General features: G+C 37.9%; 1 protein-coding gene across 10 annotated transcripts in view; it reads left to right on the top strand.

The window, feature by feature from the left end:
• The window catches only part of MIPOL1 (mirror-image polydactyly 1), a 289,347-nt gene that overhangs the window by 245,703 nt on the left and 24,147 nt on the right, over positions 1–19,497 (top strand). For all 10 annotated transcript variants that reach the window (XM_078853360.1, XM_073349064.2, XM_078853359.1 and 7 more), the window contains one exon: positions 8,987–9,217. In XM_078853360.1, coding sequence (XP_078709486.1) covers positions 8,987–9,217 — 231 coding nt within the window. The remainder of the gene's footprint in view (positions 1–8,986; positions 9,218–19,497) is intronic.

Below are 19,497 nucleotides of genomic sequence, written 5' to 3' on the forward strand. Positions count from 1 at the left end.
ATACGGTTTACATTGCACAGTAGCTACCAATATAGAATCAGAATTGATTTCCGCTGTCTCTCCCAAATGACTATTTCCTTCAAATTAATTAAAAAAGGCACATAACAATGACTCATATAAATTTTAAAGCAAGGTAAACAGTATTCCCTGGAGACAAAAATAAAAGTAAATAGCACAGGATGGTCATTAAGTTGAACTTGTTTTTAGGCTATTCTGCTTGTGTTATTATACGTTCCAGTGTTATCAGACTGCTGATATATCATAAGTATCACTTTTAACTGAGTGAACACTTTACTGGGTACTTCAGTTTTCAGAGGCAATATTCTTATTCCTTTCATCTTTATTATTCTTATAATTTATCAAATAGAGCAAAGTGATATGCTATTATAGACAGACAACTCTTTTCCAGGGAGGGCTTTTCCTATTTAAAAAAAAAAATCTTTAAAACTATTCATGAAGTGAGGGTTGGTTTTGTTTGTGCCCTTTATTTTTTTTATATGCAACTCCTAACAAAAAGCAAATCTTATTTTCCATGTGTATATTTTCCATTTGGTTTTCTTAGGTATGTGTGCTGATGTAAAGTCAAGCAACCATGACAGCACAGATTTTTAAGGCCTCCGACCGCATATGTCACGGTGCTGGACCATGACCCAGCAGGGGAATCAAGGTCCAAACATGCAATTTGCTGAGCACTCTCAACATCCCGTGAAGTCAGTAAGAATTGAGGCTTTGCACCCCCAGAACACATTCAACACCTCGTAGGATGCAGCTCTGGGGCTTGAGCCTCACATGATCTAGAAACAGTTTGATCAGGCTCATAATAAGGATAAATAAAGGAGGGTAATATCTACTACTTTTTATTTCATACCAAGTTTAATTTGCGTTAAAATAGCTGTAATATTTTAATATATAACCAGGGTTTTAAAAAAAATTGTGCTCAGTTTTTAGAAAAAATATGCGCTGTTTTTGAAACTAGTGTAGTTAGAACCACACACTTAGTATAAAAAATTAACCTTTTTAAACCCCTGGGGTAGAGCCTCAGACCCCTTCCAGAGACTTTGTGCTGCTGTAAACCCTTGACATAGGCAAATTCTCAGTTGACATAAAGCCAGTGTAGCTGGCTTTACTCCACCCATTCACAAAGACTTCCCTATGTAGGGGGCAGTGCCACAATACGTTGGCCTCTAACAGTTCTAGTTAATGTAGTGGCCGCCACAAGCCAGCAGAAGTTAACTTGCACTTCCATTTGACCCCGGTGAGCCTAAGCTCTGGTCTGGTGCAGCTGTTAATTTAGCCCTTTATGTGTAAAATAATCAGGTTTGTCTGAGAGATTTTATACATGAAAACATCTTAAACATCTTTTTTCTTTAAATAGTGAGGTCACTCTTAACTACCTTTGATTAATAGATAAGGTTACCTCAGTATTTGTTGTATTACCTAAACAATTAAATGATTGCAAATATTAAGTTAAAGTCATTTAGTTACCAAAAGCAATTGGTAAGTATTTAAGGCAGACTAGACTACATGAATTGACAATAAATAGTAGATAAAAGATAGGAAAAATCTTTTCTATAACTTTTAATGGTGGGATAAAACAAAGACGGCACGATTCAAAATGCAGCCATTCTGCAAATTTAAGTTCAGTTTTACCTAGTCAGAAGGGGTATCTCAAAGATGCAGCAGCGGAGTCACATGGCTATGATGTAGCCTTGGTGGCACATAGAATGAACTTCCATCTTGAACAGTCTCTTGCAAGTCTTTTTCCTGTGGCAAAAGTCAGTAAGGAAGGAATTAGGCTTCTTAAATCCCTCAAAATTGCATCTTCCAACCTCATTCATGGTTGGCCTCCTGCTCTTTGTTCCTTCAGCCTCAACTCTATAAATTTTCTATAGAAGTGTGCCTTCCTCTGTAGGTTGGGCATGAGTCCACCATTGCAATTGTCTTGTTCTCAGTTGATGCAAGACTGCAACGTGCCGGGATTGTCTGAGTTTTAAGGATGCACAGATTTGTGAATGCCTATACCAAACCCTGTATGCAGCTACCCTACTGTTGTTGTAGCTGAGTTGGTCCCAGGATATTAGAGAAACAAGGTGGGTGAGGTAATATCTTTTATTGGACCCATTTCTGTTGGTGAAGAGCTTTGTGTAAGCTCAAAAGCTTGTCTCTTATCACCAACAGAAGTTGGTCCAATAAACAAGATTAACTCACCCACCTTGTCTCTGTACAAAACCCTGTATACTTTGTTTCTTATGAACATTATGAACAGCCAGTTCTATATCAAAGCTCAACAGAAACATTCAGATTATTCACAGAAATATGTAGGTGTATAGTGTAATAAGTAACAATGGGCACCTACAACAATTGCAGCTGCACTAATTTGAAAATAAAATCCACAAATGTGGAAGCAAAGAAACATTAGAACATATGAATGGGTGTGCATTGCAAATAACAGGTACACATGTTTAGAGGCTCTTTAAAAATATATCACTAATCTGAACACACGCACACAGAGAGAGGAAAATTCAGAATTAAGGCAGCAAATCCAGAATATCCTGTTCTGTTCTATATAGGTGCTTATACTGCACTCATTGCCATAGTATCCAAGCATCTCCAAGTAGTGCATTAACCAATGTGACCAACATCTGTCACGTGTTTGTTCTCTCGTCCTGTTCCCAGGGTTAGAAGTGTGTTCAGTCAAGCATTTTGTTTTGGATTTTTTTATATAATATATAGCAACAGATGAATGTGTATATATTATTGGAGAAGGCAAGGTCAAAGAAATGTGCCTAGCACTTAGAAGTCTAGGAGTACTTTGGGGTCTGCTATTGTGTGGTTTCCTCCACAATTACATGAGTTAAGGTCACATTAACAGTCTGACCAACACTGGAAAGAACACCTTGGATACACTGGTTCTAGTCAACTGCTTTTCAGTGTGTCAAACTTCTGTTCCTGAGCAAGCTCATAAAGAAGCTAGCCAACGGCCATTTTTAAGCTTATCTAATTGAAGCGAATATCCTAGACCTGGCATAATCTGAATTCAGGCCAGGACATGGAATCAAAACCGCTTTAGTGGTACTGGTGCATGATCTGCTGTCAATGGATAGATGGCAGATAATCAGTCTCGTCCTTCTGAACCTCTCTGCAGCATTCAACACTGTGAACAGAGAGATGGCAGGGGTCCAGAGTAATGCACTAAAAATGATTTGATTCCTTTCTAGAGGGATGCATCCAATGAGTCATGATGAGAAAATGCACCTCCACTATTAGATCCCTCACTCATGGAGTTCCACTAAGAATTCTCTCTCCGGTCCTAATCAACATCCATATGCAGCCACTAGGGGAAATGGTGAAATGAGAGACTCAGGTGCCAGCAATATGGAGATAAGATACAGGTCTATATCTTTTACCACATACAACCACATGATTACCACCAAGATGACTTTGTGCTTGGAAAAGATCAGCTCATGGACAAAGAACAGCTGACTGAAATTGAACCTGACCAAGATGGAGGTGATGCTGATAGGCAGAGGAAACCACCTGAAGAGTTTACAAACCATGTTCAATCTTCGCTTGGAGGTACACAGCCACAACTGGTAAGTTCTGTCCACAGTTTTGGCGTGCTCCTGGGTTCCTCACTGACACTAAGTTTTCACACAGAAGTAATTGCTAGTGATGCTTTCTACCACCTCCACTTGGCTAGGAGACTCCATCCCATCCTGGAAAACTATCTTTATTCATGCTTGGCTACCACAATGCAATATATCTGTACATGACACCTTCAGCACTTAGGAAATTTGAACTAGTACAGAATGCTGCAGCAGATCTCCTCAGCAACTTCCTGCAAGCTCATCAAACCTGTCCTTTGCTCCCCCTACAGTGGCTTCCTGTAGGACATCGAAGGTTTTGGTCCTTATCATCAAGGCGCTCAATGGCCTGGGTCCAGGGTATTTAAAAGATTGACTAAGGTTCTGGGATGAAGACTGTGGTCAACAACTTCACTCCTATGTCACATGGGAACTTTCTACAATAGAGGCAAAGCTTGTCTGTGCGGAAGACAAAGCTTTCTCAAAGGGGCTAATTGCACACTATGGAATGAGCACTACAAGAACAGAGGATTATCTGTGGCAGAAGTCCAAGATACCAGACTGTGGCAGAGGAGTCCACTCTAGTGACTGATTAATGGCTGCTGGACTTTCAATTAAACATACTTACATTTAATAATCCAAATTTGACCAATTTTTAACCCTCTTTTGCAGCAAAAATAGCTCAGATGCATGTGCCTTGTAGGCCTCGTAGGTTCAGGCCTGAAGAAATCTGTCACAAAAAGTTATCAGAGAGACTTACTCCCTTTGGGATACTATTCCATCAGCTCCTCAGATCCTACCTTAGCTAATCACTTGTTATCTCAAGAGTCTCAGGACTCTCTTCACAAAGTTCAAAATGCAAAAATGTTATCAAGACTAAAGAACATACTGAGATCTCAGGTCTTCTGGATGTTGCCAAATAGAGTGATCAATAAGACAAAGGTAATGCATTGATGTAGAATAGGTATAGGGCTAGATAGATGGCCATGAAACAGCAGTGCAAAAACACTCTAAATCTCCCCTTTATGGGCAGGTGAGGATTCCCCAAAATGTTGTCATTTTTGTTTTATTTTATTTTATTTGTATTATGATAACATTAAACAACTGTATGCCAAGGCCAGCAGTGCAGTTCTCATCAGTGGCACAACAGGAGAGAGGTTTCGCACCACTGTTGGAGTCTCGCAAGGCTGCCTTCTTTTGCCCACACTGTTCAACATCTACTTGGAACTCATAATGACTGATGCCCTGGAAGATCACATATGCACAATCAGCATTGGGGGGCGAACAATCTCAAATCTTCGGTTTACTGATGACTTTGATGGCCTGGCAGGCAGCGAAGATGAACTTGCCAACCTTGTGAAACGATTGGATGGAACTTCCGCAAAATATGTCATGGAAATCAGTGCAGAGAAAACCAAGCTGATGACAAACAAACGTGATGGGATCAACTCACATATCACCGCCAGTGAACAAGAGCTGGAGACAGTGAAACAGTTCAAGTATTTGGGGGCAGTCATCACAGATGAAGGATCCAAGGCAGAAAATCAGGCAAGAACTGCGCAAACAGCAGCAGCAGTGGCAAAGCTAAAGCCAATTTGGGAGGAATAAGAACATCTCCCTGGAATCTAAACTGAAACTGCTGCACACATTGGTCATCTCCATTTTTCTGTATGAGTGCGAGACATGGACCCTTATGGCAGAACTTGAAGGGAAAATACAGGTAGTAGAGATGAGATGCTTCCGTAAAATCCTGGGTAGCTCCTACTTCAACAACATCACTAATGAAGAGGTCCACAACATCATCACCCAATGCGCTGGGTCATGTGAAGACCTCCTGACGACCATGAAGAAGTGCAAGCTGAAGTGTTACGGCCATGTAACAAGATCATCTGGCCTATCCAAGATCATCCTCCAAGGGACAGTACGGGGAAAAGAAGAAGAGGTAGACAGAAGAAGACATGGATAGGAAATGGACTTTCCCGTCCATAACAGGACATAAAAGAGTGGACAGGAATGGACTCCATGGAGACTGAAGCACTGACACACAATTGTCAGGTGTGGAGACAATTGGTTGATTGCTCATCACTGATGGTGCCCCAATGACCAATGAGGTTATGGGAGTGATTATGATAATTATGATAATATCTAGGGGGCCCAGACATAGATCAGGGGCAGTACTTAAATACTGACTTAAGGTATGTCTACAGTGCAGTTAAAAACCCGCATCTGGTCCGTGCCAGCTAAGGGTCTGTTTAATTGCAGTGTGGACATCGAGGCTTGGGCTGGAGCCTGGGCTCTAGAGGCCTGCAAGGTGGGAGGGTCCCAAGGCTTGGGCTTCGGCCCAAGACCAAACATCTACACCACAGCCCCTTAACGTGAGCCCTGCGAGCCGAGTCACCTGGCACAGGCCAGCCGCAGGTGTCTAATTGCAGTGTAGACATACCCTGAGGGGCTTAACTTTAAAGGCTGCCACTTTTGAAAATCTTGGCAGAGGAGTATAAAAATGAGCAACAGCATCCTCAATTTGCAGCTTTTAGCACTACTTCCAAATGTTGTTGTTTACTTTTTCTAGTAGGTCTCAGTAGTTGCCCACTAGAATAAAACATCAGTCAATATATTTATTATGCAGCTACTAATATGATTTTATTTTTTTAATGCCTCTCCTCTGTGGATTTGTCATGTCCCTTCATAAATTATGGATATATTCAAAATGTCGTGATTTAATTGAATAGGTGCTTCACACCATTTTCAAACAACCTCAGGTGCTAGGTGTAATGACGTACCTGTGTTCTAACCTTTAACTTTTCAATTTCTATTAATTCATCCATATTTTACTTCTGCATGTATATTATATTTTAATTTGTATGTGATTTCGCTATATAGCTTGACGGGGGGATGTTTTCTGTATAAATGTTTTAACAAAAGGAAAGGGAAATAAATATGCCACTGCATACCAGCACCCTGGATGCAAAGTATGGCTGGCGTGTTTTATTCACCCTGCATTTCAGATAGGAGACTAGGACAATACACTTTAAAGAATGGTTGATATTTTCATAGTCATCATTCTGTCATGACTTCAGGTCATATTCATCAATATGGTAACAGCTTTCATAAGTTTCTAGTGTACAGGCAGCAGTTCTGAAGTACTCTAAACTATGATATAAACTGGCTACTCATTATAATGTTTTTATTTCTACCACCTCGTTGTAAATGTGCTCCTTGAATTTCTTCTACTTTTGGTCCCATTTCACACACAGGTGAATGATAGAATAATGGAAAATAGAAATGGAGCAGACCTACTGTCTAGTCCATCACCTGGTCAGTGCAGGGATGTTCCCTACTCAGCATTTGAAACGGGAGTACATCAAAGCACACTACAGAACTTTTAGCACGTGGTTGCAGGGTTCACATGGCCAGTTAGTGCTCAGCAACCTGGTGCACTGTCGAGTCACGCCCTGGCTTGCTGCACACTACATCGCAAAGTAGACAAGCCCTTAGTTATTAATCAATCTCCTCATCTGGTGTTCTTTTAATCTTTTCTCATAAATCAGTCCCTTCAACTACATTAGGTAAGTCTACTCAGCAATTAGAAACCCGCAGCTGACCCATGCCAGCCAACTCAGACTCGCTGGGCTGAGGCTGCGGGGCTGTTTCACTGCTGTGTAGTTTTCTGGACTCAGGCTGGAGCCTGGGCTCTAGGACCCTGTGAGCTGGGAGGGTCCCAGAGCTTGGGCTCCAGCCAGAGCCCAGAAGTCTAGACAGCAATGAAACAGCCCCACAGTCTGAGCTCGGAGAGACAGTAAGGTTTGCATTGAAAACCCTTTTAGCTGCAGCTCACCTATTGCTTTGGCTTCATATCCAGACAGGTACTCTTCACATTAACCTTTGTTCTCTTCACACCCTACTCCAACTTTTTTCAGAAACAGGATGACAGAAACAGTCCTGCCCCTTCCACTATTTCCAAGAGTTCAAAGAAATCCAGCTGGCACAAGGACAGGGAGAAATACAAGATAGCGTCTTTCCCTCTCCTTTTAGTGTGAAAAGCTCCTATTTTTGTTTTAATGTAATATTAAAAATGGAAATCCCAACCTGTAAGCAATTGAAGAAATAAAGCCTTTGAATCATGCTGGGGGGGAAAAAAGCCCAAGTCAGCTGGCACAGGCCAGCTGCAGGTTTTTCTTTGCTGTGCACATATAGACACTTTTGTTGCTGCTTTTTAAACTCTGTCCGTAGCTTCCTGGTACTGAGTTGCTGAATACTGTATACCAGATCTTGCAATGAAGGATTATTACCACCATGCTCCATGACTTAATGTCTCCATGAATACAGTCCCAACGTCATATAAAATACAGTGGATGAATGCATAGCCAGGGCTGATAGAGGTTTTTCTGTGTGAAATAGTTGCTAAAGGTGATTTACTTATTATATAAATGAATCCAAAATGGTGGCTGTGGATGGCTTGGCAAGAAATTGTGGTTACCATGATGCAAGGAGCTATGGATATGGAATTGGCCCAGTGATTGCCATCTGATAGTGATAAGTAACATATTTCTACCTAATATAGAAAAACTTATTTAAGATCAGTTTATCCTTATTTATACCAGAATCAGGAAGGATTTGAGATTTCTGACACTGAAAAGTTGACTGAGATGGTTTGGAGTTGGGCTAGCCTGTGCAAACTGTATTTCAGAAAAGCACATTAATTTCATTAATTTATTTTAGTCAGTTGTATTTTTACTCCCTTTGGACCATATTCTGATATCCTTACCCATGCTGAGTCATAACTTACTTCACAAGTAATCCCACTGAAGTCAATGGGGCAACTCATGCTGTTCAAAATGAGTTAAGGGCATCAGAATCTATCCCTCTGTTTCATTCTACTCACTTATTTCAATATTTAATGAGAAAACAGCTGACTCTTCCATTGCACACTCAGTAATTCTTGGTGATTAACTCAATTTCTTGTAAATCACACATTCAACTTTATCATACAACCTATAGAAAAATTATGCTTAAATGTGGCACAGATCTTATTTTTAAAGAGTTAATTTTGGGATGTATTCTATTTTTTTTTTAATCTGAGTTTTTCACGGTTTTTTTTCTTTTGGAATTTTTAAATATCTTCTGTACACTTGAAAAGAAGCTTTTAAAATTATATGTTGTTTTTAGTTTATAGGTTCATTGAAATTAATATAAAGAGATTTTCCAGCTCAGTGTTACATCTCTGCATTTTCAGTCTTCTTGTTTTGTTCTATAATAAAGATCTTGCTCCAGAATTAGTTTATATTGATATACGTGTAATATTTTAAAATACATTAATATAATTTAAGTGTGGTATTCTTGCAGTTCAAACTCAAAGCTTATACTGTGAGTCAATAAAATGTATATTTTTGTTTTCCCAGTTTACACAAATCTCTGTCCCAAGAAGTGAGTCTTAAGGATCAGTTTAACTGTACTCTTAGTACATATGAAGATGCACTGAAAAGCAGCGAGGATATTGTAACCATCACACATCGCCAAAATGAGCAGCTAGCTACCCAACTGCAGCAAGCCCTAACAGAGCGAACAGACATGGAATTAAAGCTTCAGCAAGCTTTAGAAGCTTCACAAGAGGCCAACAAAAAAGTTCAAACGTAAGTCAGTTGTCTTTACATTTGGAAGAATGTCATTTGACAGACAAATGAGACATTATTCCTCCTGATGGTTACAGTGTGGTTGTAGTCACAAAAGTGGCTGTTTAAAAGTGGCTTCTCACAGATTGGCTTCTTGTTGTAGTCAAGAGTCACTTCTGCTGCTTTAGTGACAAAACACTACTACTGCTTACTGCCTTAGCGCTTTGTAACCAACCTGCCTCTGGGAGAATGACCTCACTGCACGTTAAGGGGTAGGGGTTGTTGTTTGGCTTGTTGGAAAACGTGTGCGCCCCTTTAAGGGCTAGCGAGCTAGGGAGTGACTTTCTGCGGCAGCTGTAGACCAAGTCAGCATAGGGGCACTGACCCAACAACCCCCATGTGACCAAAAGAGAGGGGGGACTATGTAAGTCCGTGCCAGTGGAGAAAAAGCCCTCTTTTACCTGGACCAGACAGAGCAGCACCCACCCTCCCACCCATGAAATGGTGAAAGACTGGGTTTTGTTGAGATTCTCTATAGGCGCTGTGCTAGTGCTCCTTTCTCGGGGGGCTGGGAATGAATTTTTCCCTCACCACCAGATTGGGAGTTTTTGTCTTCCCCACAGCGGGTTTGTGGGAGAAGCGGCTTATCTGGGGGCAAACATGAAATGGGAGTTAGTCTATGATGTTGCAAATCATTATGTAAATGTGGGACGGGTGTCCAGTGCAGGTATTCCACAGGGAAGGGATATAGTGATCAGATAAAATGGATTGGTAAAGGATTTAAAGGAGGTATTCTTTAAGGGTGCAGAAACTGGGGGGAATGAGCTGAATGGGATTTGCCTGTTCCAGTTGGCCCAGATCCAGCAGCCATTGATCAGCCCCATAGGTTTTTATGTTCTCTAGATTCTAAGCAACTTGTCTTTGAGTTTTGTAAAACCACTCTTCAGTTTGGGACAGATCATTTTGGATAAGTGACTGAGCAAAATTAAATCCTCGCATGCCAGAACTCTGACATCCATGGCTACAAGTGTTAAAGGTTTCTAGATGCTGATTATTTCAACAGCATTGTAATGAAATAGTAGGATTCATGATGTGCTTTCCCTTAATGTCATATGGGCACTGCTTTTATACATATACAAGAGGCTTTAAAGTATTTTCTGTTAGGTTGGAATGGTTTTCAGTGTTCTTGGAACACATGGAATCCCTGCTACAGTATTATATTTGCCTTTAGAGCTACATGAGACAACATGGGTGAGGTAATATCTTTTATGGGAACAACTTCTGTTGGTGAGAGAGACAAGCTTTTGAGCTTCCACAGAGCTCTTCACCAACAGATTTTGGTCCCATAAAAGATATTATGTCATCCACCTTGTCTCTCTAATATCCTGGGACCAACGTGGCTACAACAACACTGTCTACAACAATTTATAGTTACATGTGAGAATATTTGCAATGTACATATATATCAGTTTTTGTCTGGTTCATACCTAGTACATTTCAGGCCAGGTGTTTGAGTCTGATCCAAATCCTATTGAAATGAATGGGAAGACTCTTGTTGACTTCAGTGGGCATTGGATTGGACCCTGTGTTCAGGTAAATGACAGTGCTCCATAACTTAAGACTTCTTGTTAAAAGGCTGCTAAACTCTGAACCCTGGAGTTCAGCTTTGTTGAAGTCCATTATAAGTTCCCTTTTAACAATGTACTAGTTAGTACACAGACAATTCTATGCTCCATTTAGCAGGTTTTTAGAGAGGAAACACGGCAAAGCTGACCAAACAAACTTATATAGTGAAAGTGGAATATGAAATATATCTTAGTGACAATCACTGTACAACACTCTGGATGAAAACCTGGCTCCACTGAAGTCAACGGCAAGCCTCCCATTGGCTTCAGTGAAGCCAGGATTTCACCCATGAGATCTTACAGTCATAATGACTAGTCATTTGGATAATGGTTAGTTACAAGCGATAGTTGAATATTGGGTAATAACTAGCTGATAAAACAAAGATATGACTTTGTAGTCAGCTTTAAAATAATGTACATAGAATTATTACAGCCACTACAAGTCAAACTCAACTTGTGAATTTAAATTAAACTATTTGTATATACTCCTAATATTTGCTTTAGTATATGTTTCACAAGTTTCAAGATTATACACTATCCAACCTGTTGTTATAAATGCTCCTCTAACAGACACTTTTGGCCTTGTGAGAAATAAATCACGCAGACAGAAAGAATACAGTATACTGTTAAGAGGAAAGTGTGCATGTTCATTCTAAATTTCTGACTTTATAGTCTCCAATGTGAAGACTCCAAATTTACTCTTGCTCTCATTGAAATCAAAGGGGATTAAACTGTTGTTCTCTGAAGGTACTGTTATTTCTCAGTGAAGTACACTCACCCACCTCCTCTGAAGAAAGATGTGATCTATTTTGTTCCGTCTTGTTACTTTCTTGATCATATTAATGTTCTGAGATCAAAACATAGGTCTAGTGTTATATATTGTATATACAGACAAAATCCTAAGAGTTGTCTTTTTATTTATTCTACCTGTAAGTTCTTTGCCCATAATTCTCATTGCTGGATCAGGGCAAACGTGCAGACTATACCTCTTCATTGCTTGGCCCAGCTCGCACCTGTATGACACCTGGGGGTTCCAAAATGAACTCCCTACAAGTTTTTTAGGTGGTGATGCCTGAATCAGGGCAACATTTCTCCCTGTTTGTTCCACATCTGCCAACAAGTTTCCTAGTGTGTGTAATATACTCACTTAGCAACCAGAAATTAGTCCATAATTCGTTTCAGGCATCCAATAAGTTTTTTTCCCTGTTGGGTTAATCTTTTATATATATTAAGCATGCATATACTTGGACTATTATTAATTAAAATAATTAAAATAATTAAATAAATAAATTAAATAATAAATTACAGTGCATAATTAAAATAACCTTATGAAAAATAGATATGGTGCATATGCAGGAGTTGCTTTTTAATATCATTTTTGACAAATTAATATAAACTATCTATATTATTTGTTCAGTGTCAACACTGCTCAGTGCTGTACAGAACGTAGAGGACTCATGGTCCATGTCCAAACATCTATTAAATCTTCCTTTGCACTAGCATCATTTTCAAGCTGTCATGCTATTGTTTTTCATTTTAGTTGAAAAAACACTTGCTATTTGTAAACTGGGAATTTATAGGCCAATATTTGTCCCAGATAATATTTTTCAGTCATGTTTTAATCCCCTGAAACCACAGTGGTCAGAACAGAAGTGCAGACACAACTTGAACTATAGTGGTGCCAATGCACTGCCATAATGAAAAGAATTCATTCAATTTAACATGCTTAACTACTTGGGAAATTTTTCAGGTTATTGCTAAAATCAGTCCTCTAGCAAAATTAAACAGTTGGTTGAAGTCTTTTGATGACAATAGCATGCCCTTTTTATCAAGAAACTGTGGAAATGCTCAGTGCATCTTCCCAGCACCCAGTCATCCACCCCCATCCTATAATTCAACCTGCAAACAGATTAAGCAGCTGAGTTTGTGGAAAGTGTGTTTACTCTGAGCTAAGAACCCTTGTGTGACACTATAGAGATTCCACTGACACCTCTGGGAGAACTACACAGACAGTTCCTGCTCATCAGCAGGGAAACCAGGCTGAGAATTCACAATTTCTTTGTAACCTCAACTGCTTCATTCAAATCAGTGTTTGGCAATTAGGCAGGAACTAGTTTGTTAGCTTTACATTTTTTTTTTTTTAAGATGTAGGATGTTCTACATTTCAAAAAGGACTGACAGTTTTAAAACCTATCAGCTGAAAGGCTTTTTGCTATATTAGTATTTATTTTTATCATTATCCTATAGAGATTTTTATTTATATTTAAAATATGAAACTAAATTTCATAGCCCAATTGAGAATTCAAAGTATAGGCTTACCTTTTCTTCTCCATAACATCTTAAAAAACTGCCAAAAGAAAGTGTAATGCTGATTTGTGAGTGAAGTATTTTCTGGTGATGTGCTAGTTATTTTATTTTTTCAGTGTTATTTTATAATTACATTAGTAATGGATTTACAGTTAAAAAGGGAAATAATCATGAGCTTGATTAAGGAAGAATGTAATTCAGAGCATCATGTCATTAATAGAAGTCAAAATCAAGTCTGGCAAGCAAATCTTTCTTTCTTAATGTCATTGATTGACATATACCACACTTTAGATGACCGGTTCTTTGACATTACTGAAGAATGAATAAAAAAATTAAGATTTTAAAATAAATCTTAATTCTTACAATATATGTTATGTCAACAGTTTAGAAAACAGCATAGCTTTCATTTCTCCATCGAAGGTGGCACTATTGGGTTTAATTCATTTGTGTATATATTAAGTTACTTACCTGCAATTGACAGGTTTCAGAGTAACAGCCGTGTTAGTCTGTATTCGCAAAAAGAAAAGGAGTACTTGTGGCACCTTAGAGACTAACCAATTTATTTGAGCATGAGCTTTCGTGAGCTACAGCTCACTTCCACGGTATGCATCTGATGAAGTGAGCTGTAGCTCACGAAAGCTCATGCTCAAATAAATTGGTTAGTCTCTAAGGTGCCACAAGTACTCCTTTTCTTTTTACCTGCAATTGTTGCTCTCTAAATGTAGTATCTCACATAAATTAGTGCTCTGTCCTTTGGCATATGGACACAAAGCATCTAAAAAGTTTCTGGATTCCACCCCATGTGAAGCAGCAGTTGTGAGCCAGAAAGGGGATACAGTGGAATTTGCTTATAGCAAACCTGGATATAGCAAAAGTACAGTTTTATACTTAGGTAGAATGAAATTCTTACTTTTTTTTTCAATGCATTGCAATATATAAATAGCAATATATGCAACAGAGTAAACATTAACTTAATAGATAAGATCTATTATGTAGAGAGCTGGGCAGAAATTTTTGAGCAAATTTGTTTTTTTTGCCAAAAAAACAGATTTGGCAACACCGAAACATTTTGTGAATTTGTGTCAATTTCTCCAAATTGTTTCCATTGTGGGGAAAAAAACTTTTTAAAAAATCCTGTTTAATTTTGACATTTTCAAAACAAAAAGGTTTTATTTTTTAATTCAAACGTCTTTTCATTTCAAAGCATCCTTTAATTTTCTTTAATTAAAAATGTTAAATTTTCTAAATGAAGTATTTTATTTCTGGGTAGAACTAAAGGTTTCATTTGATCCAAAACAAAGCAAAAAAGTTCAACTTTTTGTTTTGCCAACAATTTGAAAAAAAATTGTTTTGGGTTCAACCCCAAGTGAATTTTTTCCAATTTTTTAGAATAACCAGTAAACCAACAAATTTTTTATTTGCCCTGCTCTGCTTAGGGACTTAAATAATATTTAAACTGTCTGCAACAGTATATGTAATTACCAGACTGTAAAAATAAATATAATTTTCTATAAATAAATTTTTTATTTCATTTTGATCAACAAAGCATTTGGGGCAGTGGCATAAATCCACCTGAAATGGTGACACATAGGCAGAAGGCCCCTAAAAATTTGCTCTGATGGTGGGCCCAGATGTTGCAGCCCCAAAAGGGAAGTGGGGTTGACTTGGAGGAGGTGGGGCCAAGCCAACTGGAAGATGCTGTGAATTAATTTGTGCCTCTGCCAACCTGGATCATATGAAGTCCACGCTGGATTTTAAAGTGGTCCGCCCTGGTGGAACTAGTGGGGATTGGCAGTGGCTGTCGAGTTCATTAAAAGCAGGAAGAGGTCCTAATATAGTGTTAAATCAATGTTAATAATTTATAGTAAAGACTGATGTGGTTATGATATATTTTCCCTAGAAAGAGCTCCATTTCTATAACATTAGTCTTGAGGATACTGTGAATTTAAGTGTATGAGATTTTAGTTATGGGTTTTTATTGGTAAAAGAGTAATTTAATGACATTGGATAGATCAGTAGGGTCTGACTCTGTGTGTGTGTGTGCGTGTGTGCACACAAAATATTGCTACACATACAACTGAAATGACATACATACAATTAGAACGGAAATTCATTTTGGTTATTAACATATAAATCTAAGAAAATAAACACAAACTGTGATAAATGCTTGTACATACATTTTGCCAAGTTAGTTTTCTTAATGGACTAAGAAAATATAAAAGTGATAACACTCTTAGTTGTTTTCTCTGTAATTGTTTACTGACGCTCAGTTCTTTTCTTAAAAAAAACCCTGTTTCTGCTTTTAAATTGGAAAAAAATGCAAGACAAAATTAAAGTACATCATATATAATTAGGTAATTTCAGCAAAGGGAATTACAATACCCTACACAAGATATATTTAATCTTACCAGTGATTTGCCTAATTTTTTGGTGATTTTTTTTAGTGTAAAATAGAATGAGAATTCCTGCATGTTCCTTGCCAACATAACCCTTACTGTTAATGGAACATATCCATTTTGCACAGTCCTGCATTTTCCCATTGCATTTCTGGTGTGCAAGCTCTTTATGTTTTCAGGTATTTTACTATAAAACTTTGTTTTGTTTCTTTGCTTTGTATGATAAATATGTCCATTAATGAGAGACACAAAAAGGAATATTTCTCTTTTCATTTTATACTGGCATTTGACACATGAAAAGAATGTGAAAATGAAAAGAAATGAGTACTGAACATTTAATAAACGTTAGACTCCTCTGCCTCTGAAAGTAAAACTAATCTGCCTTCTGAGTATAGGAGTTGTGTGCATTTCACATCAATGTCCAAGACGTTCTCTAGTGCCCACTGGAGGGTCTAATCTTTCTCAGAATGATCTGAGCAGAGCAGTTCAAGAACAAGAATGAATCTTTGAATAATCACACCACAATGTGAGGTGACCCCCAGACAGGGGACTGACCAGATACACATATGGGTTTTGGGAAGACGCTCTGATGCTCTTTTTTAACACAGCTGTGAGAAGAATGTGACTAAGACCCAGTAGTCTTTCTGGAGTATAGCTGGCAAAGGAAACCATGAGGAGAAGAGAATTTAACACATGGGTGTAAGAGAGTCCGCTTCATTGATGCGATCTGAGGGGAATGCCTAATGACTGGAAGAATCAAACTTGGCAATGAAAACACAAAGCTCTTTTCATCAATTCAAACGCAGACTCTAAAGCTGCAGATGGTTACCTCCAGCCTTGCCTATTCAGTGTGGGGTTTTATAAAATGGCACTTTGGTGAATACTAACAGATCAAAACAAAGATTTAATAACATAAAGATGTGGTGTTCATTTTTAAATGAGGATACAGGTCAGTGTCTCAGAAAAGGATAAAATGGGTATCTTTTATTTGTAGGTCTAAAGTCTTTTGAGATTTTTAACTGCAAGCATGATATCTTTAATGTACAGATTATATTCTGTAGAGTACAATTTCTGTTAAACAGGAAACAGATAAAAACTAGACTTCAGGATTATTATGCTGATTGAGTCTTTTTCTTCCTATAAAAATCATACCTAAATATATTTAGTTGAAGTATATCCGGTGGCATGTATGCCTTCAGTCATTCTTCAAAGATAAGGATGGGTCTAGCTAATTAAAAATTACAAGCAGAAGCACTGCACAAAAGAAACAAGTTGTACATTCATGGAGAATAAAAGCTATTTGTTTTGGAGAAATCACCCAATATCGGAGAACTCCGCTGGCTTTACTTTAAATATCACCAATAATTTTCTCTGTTTTGCGGCTTTCACAACATTTGGTTTGTTCCTGTTAGTTTAGTAATATGTTTAATGATTACATGTTCAAATTCTTCTATTATATTTAGACTGGATTCTTCCCCTTAATTATAAAACAGGATTTGGGGGATGATAGGACCAAATTACCTAATGGAGTAAATGGGAGGAGCTCCATTCATTTTAATGGAGTTTCACCCATTTATGCCAGCAAAGAATTTGGCCCATAATGTCAAAAGTGGTTTTGATCTTAAAGAAGAGTGCTATAATTCTGTGTCAGTGAATGTTTGTACTGGTGCTGAATAATCAATAGTATTTTTAACATTATTGTGAGAGTAATTGTAATGAGTTCTGGTGTTCTGAAACATAAAGAAAGCTCTGATATTTTATGGAAGAATATAAATATAGGGCCAGCTGGTATAAATAGGCCTAGCTTTATCCAGCTGAGGATCTGACCCATAGTTTATAGTGAAACAGATAGTCTATACTCAAAAAAACTAACTAAAATAGACAACTGAGTAAAGGTTGAATGTGGAGAGGTTCTACGAACTTTCTACTGTTTTTAAAGACAATAGAGTTGATGTCTAGTGTCAGTAGTGTCTCCCCCTGTGAAAGGTCTATGATTGATAAGATTAGTGTAATACTGACAGTGATGAAAATTAACAACTTTATGGAGTTTCATAATTGGATCAAAAGTTATTGGGTAGGATCTGTTAGGGAGAAAATGCTAGGTGAGGACTGGTGTCCTGAAAGAATGCAGTTGTTAAAAGCAGGTTATGTATATTGTATGATCAGTGTAGATACTACCTCCACCAATAGGAGCAAAATTGTTTTGTTTTGATATTATGATGTATCTTTTTGGGGAAGGAGAGGTTTGAGGAAGTTTTCAGTCCTGCCTGTATGTGATGGAGTTATTACTTGCAGTGTCCATATAAATCTATTGATTTCTGCAAGTGACTATTGCAATATACGCTTCATGGGGCCCATGATCTAATCTCCCCTTGCTGGCTTTTACAGAGTTTGGGAAGGCAACACTAGTCAGTAGCAAGATTTCCAAATGCATAAAAATACAGTGCGCCCCAAAGGAACTCTGCAAAGTGTGGCACAGCTGATGCAAGCTTTCTTAGGCCTGCGTGGCATGGATATGTACATGAGGAAGTCTGAAATAGAAAAAGAAACATAAGTAAGTTTGAATAGAGGGAGTGTAAAGTCACTAGATTTTGTGACAGCGGGTATGGAAACTCTGTCTGTTTTAGGGTTTAAGATTTGTGAAGAATGAAGAGTAATTGAAATATATAAAGAAGTTCATGTGTGATCTAACTGAAAGCAATTCACAGTACTAACAGAATTTATTTAGGTGTTTAAAACTAATTGCACACATCACAGTTGTTTTAAACCCTAAAATAATCCCCATTATTACTCCACTCAGCAAAATTCCATTTACACTGATAGCAGTATGCAGGAGCTAACATGCATGGTGAAATTACAACTTATAAAGAAAGTCAGTGAACCAAGTATCTAGGTATATCTAATTGTAGTGGTAGAAAAACCAAACAAGTTGGTGAGGGTATGCCTAGATCTAAAGGAACTTAATAAAGCTATAAAGTAAAAGCAATTTTCTCTCTTAGCTATTGAAGAAATAAGTAGTAGACTGGACTGGAGCTGAATATTAATTTGTGTTAGATGCATGCAGTCACTCATCACAAATTTGCCTGGATAGTTAGAGAATGTTCTGGGTATAATACATTTCCAACATCTCTTGGTAGATATTTTTTCTCTCAGTATATCTAGTGTACTGTTCATGTTCCATAAAAAGTAGAGGTCATTCTTGCAAAATTCTCATGAAAATTTACTAGCCCAGGCATAAAATCTAATCACCCATACTTTGCTGTGTTGACTGAGGATAATTTAAAAATATTTTACTTGCCTATAAAAATAAATTGCTTACCCCAGGTGAGTGTCCAGTTAGAATTTTGTAGTCTGTGTTAGGAGTAGTTGATGGTATCACTGATGCTGTTGATTTTGTGGCCTAAGAAAGGAATACAGTATTAGAAATTGTGGCAAGGAAATAGGGCTTTAAATTTAATAAATAAAGGCAAATGCTGCAAAGCCAGCAATACGGGTAAAACATTTCCATCTGTATTAACTAGAAAAGTCACTAAGCAGGGTGACACTAAAGTAGAGGCTATCACTAAACTTCTAGTAACTTTCAAATAAATAGGAATGACAGATTGGAATGCTTATGTACTTTCCCAAATTCCTGCTACCAAGTTCCACAGCAACTCTGCCACTTAAAGAATTATTAAGGAAGTACTGTGAATAACTATGGAAATTGAAACACACTAAAATAGTGAAGAAATAGTAAATAAAAGCCCTTATTTTGCAATATTTATATCAAAACAAATGGACTGGTAGGGGCTGCCTAACAAAGTGGATAATGCAGATTGTTGCTCCATTTCTTTTTGCTTCCATACCGATGATTCAAAGAGGAGCAAAAAACCTCCCCGTCGTAGAAAAAAGATAACTTGCTATAGTATTTCGGTCAGAGAGATTTCATCAGTACATTTATGGGAATGAATTCCTGGTACAAATTGAGCATAAT

The sequence above is a fragment of the Lepidochelys kempii genome, chromosome 6 (genome assembly GCF_965140285.1).
Source record: "Lepidochelys kempii isolate rLepKem1 chromosome 6, rLepKem1.hap1, whole genome shotgun sequence".
Taxonomy (NCBI): Eukaryota; Metazoa; Chordata; order Testudines; family Cheloniidae; genus Lepidochelys; species Lepidochelys kempii.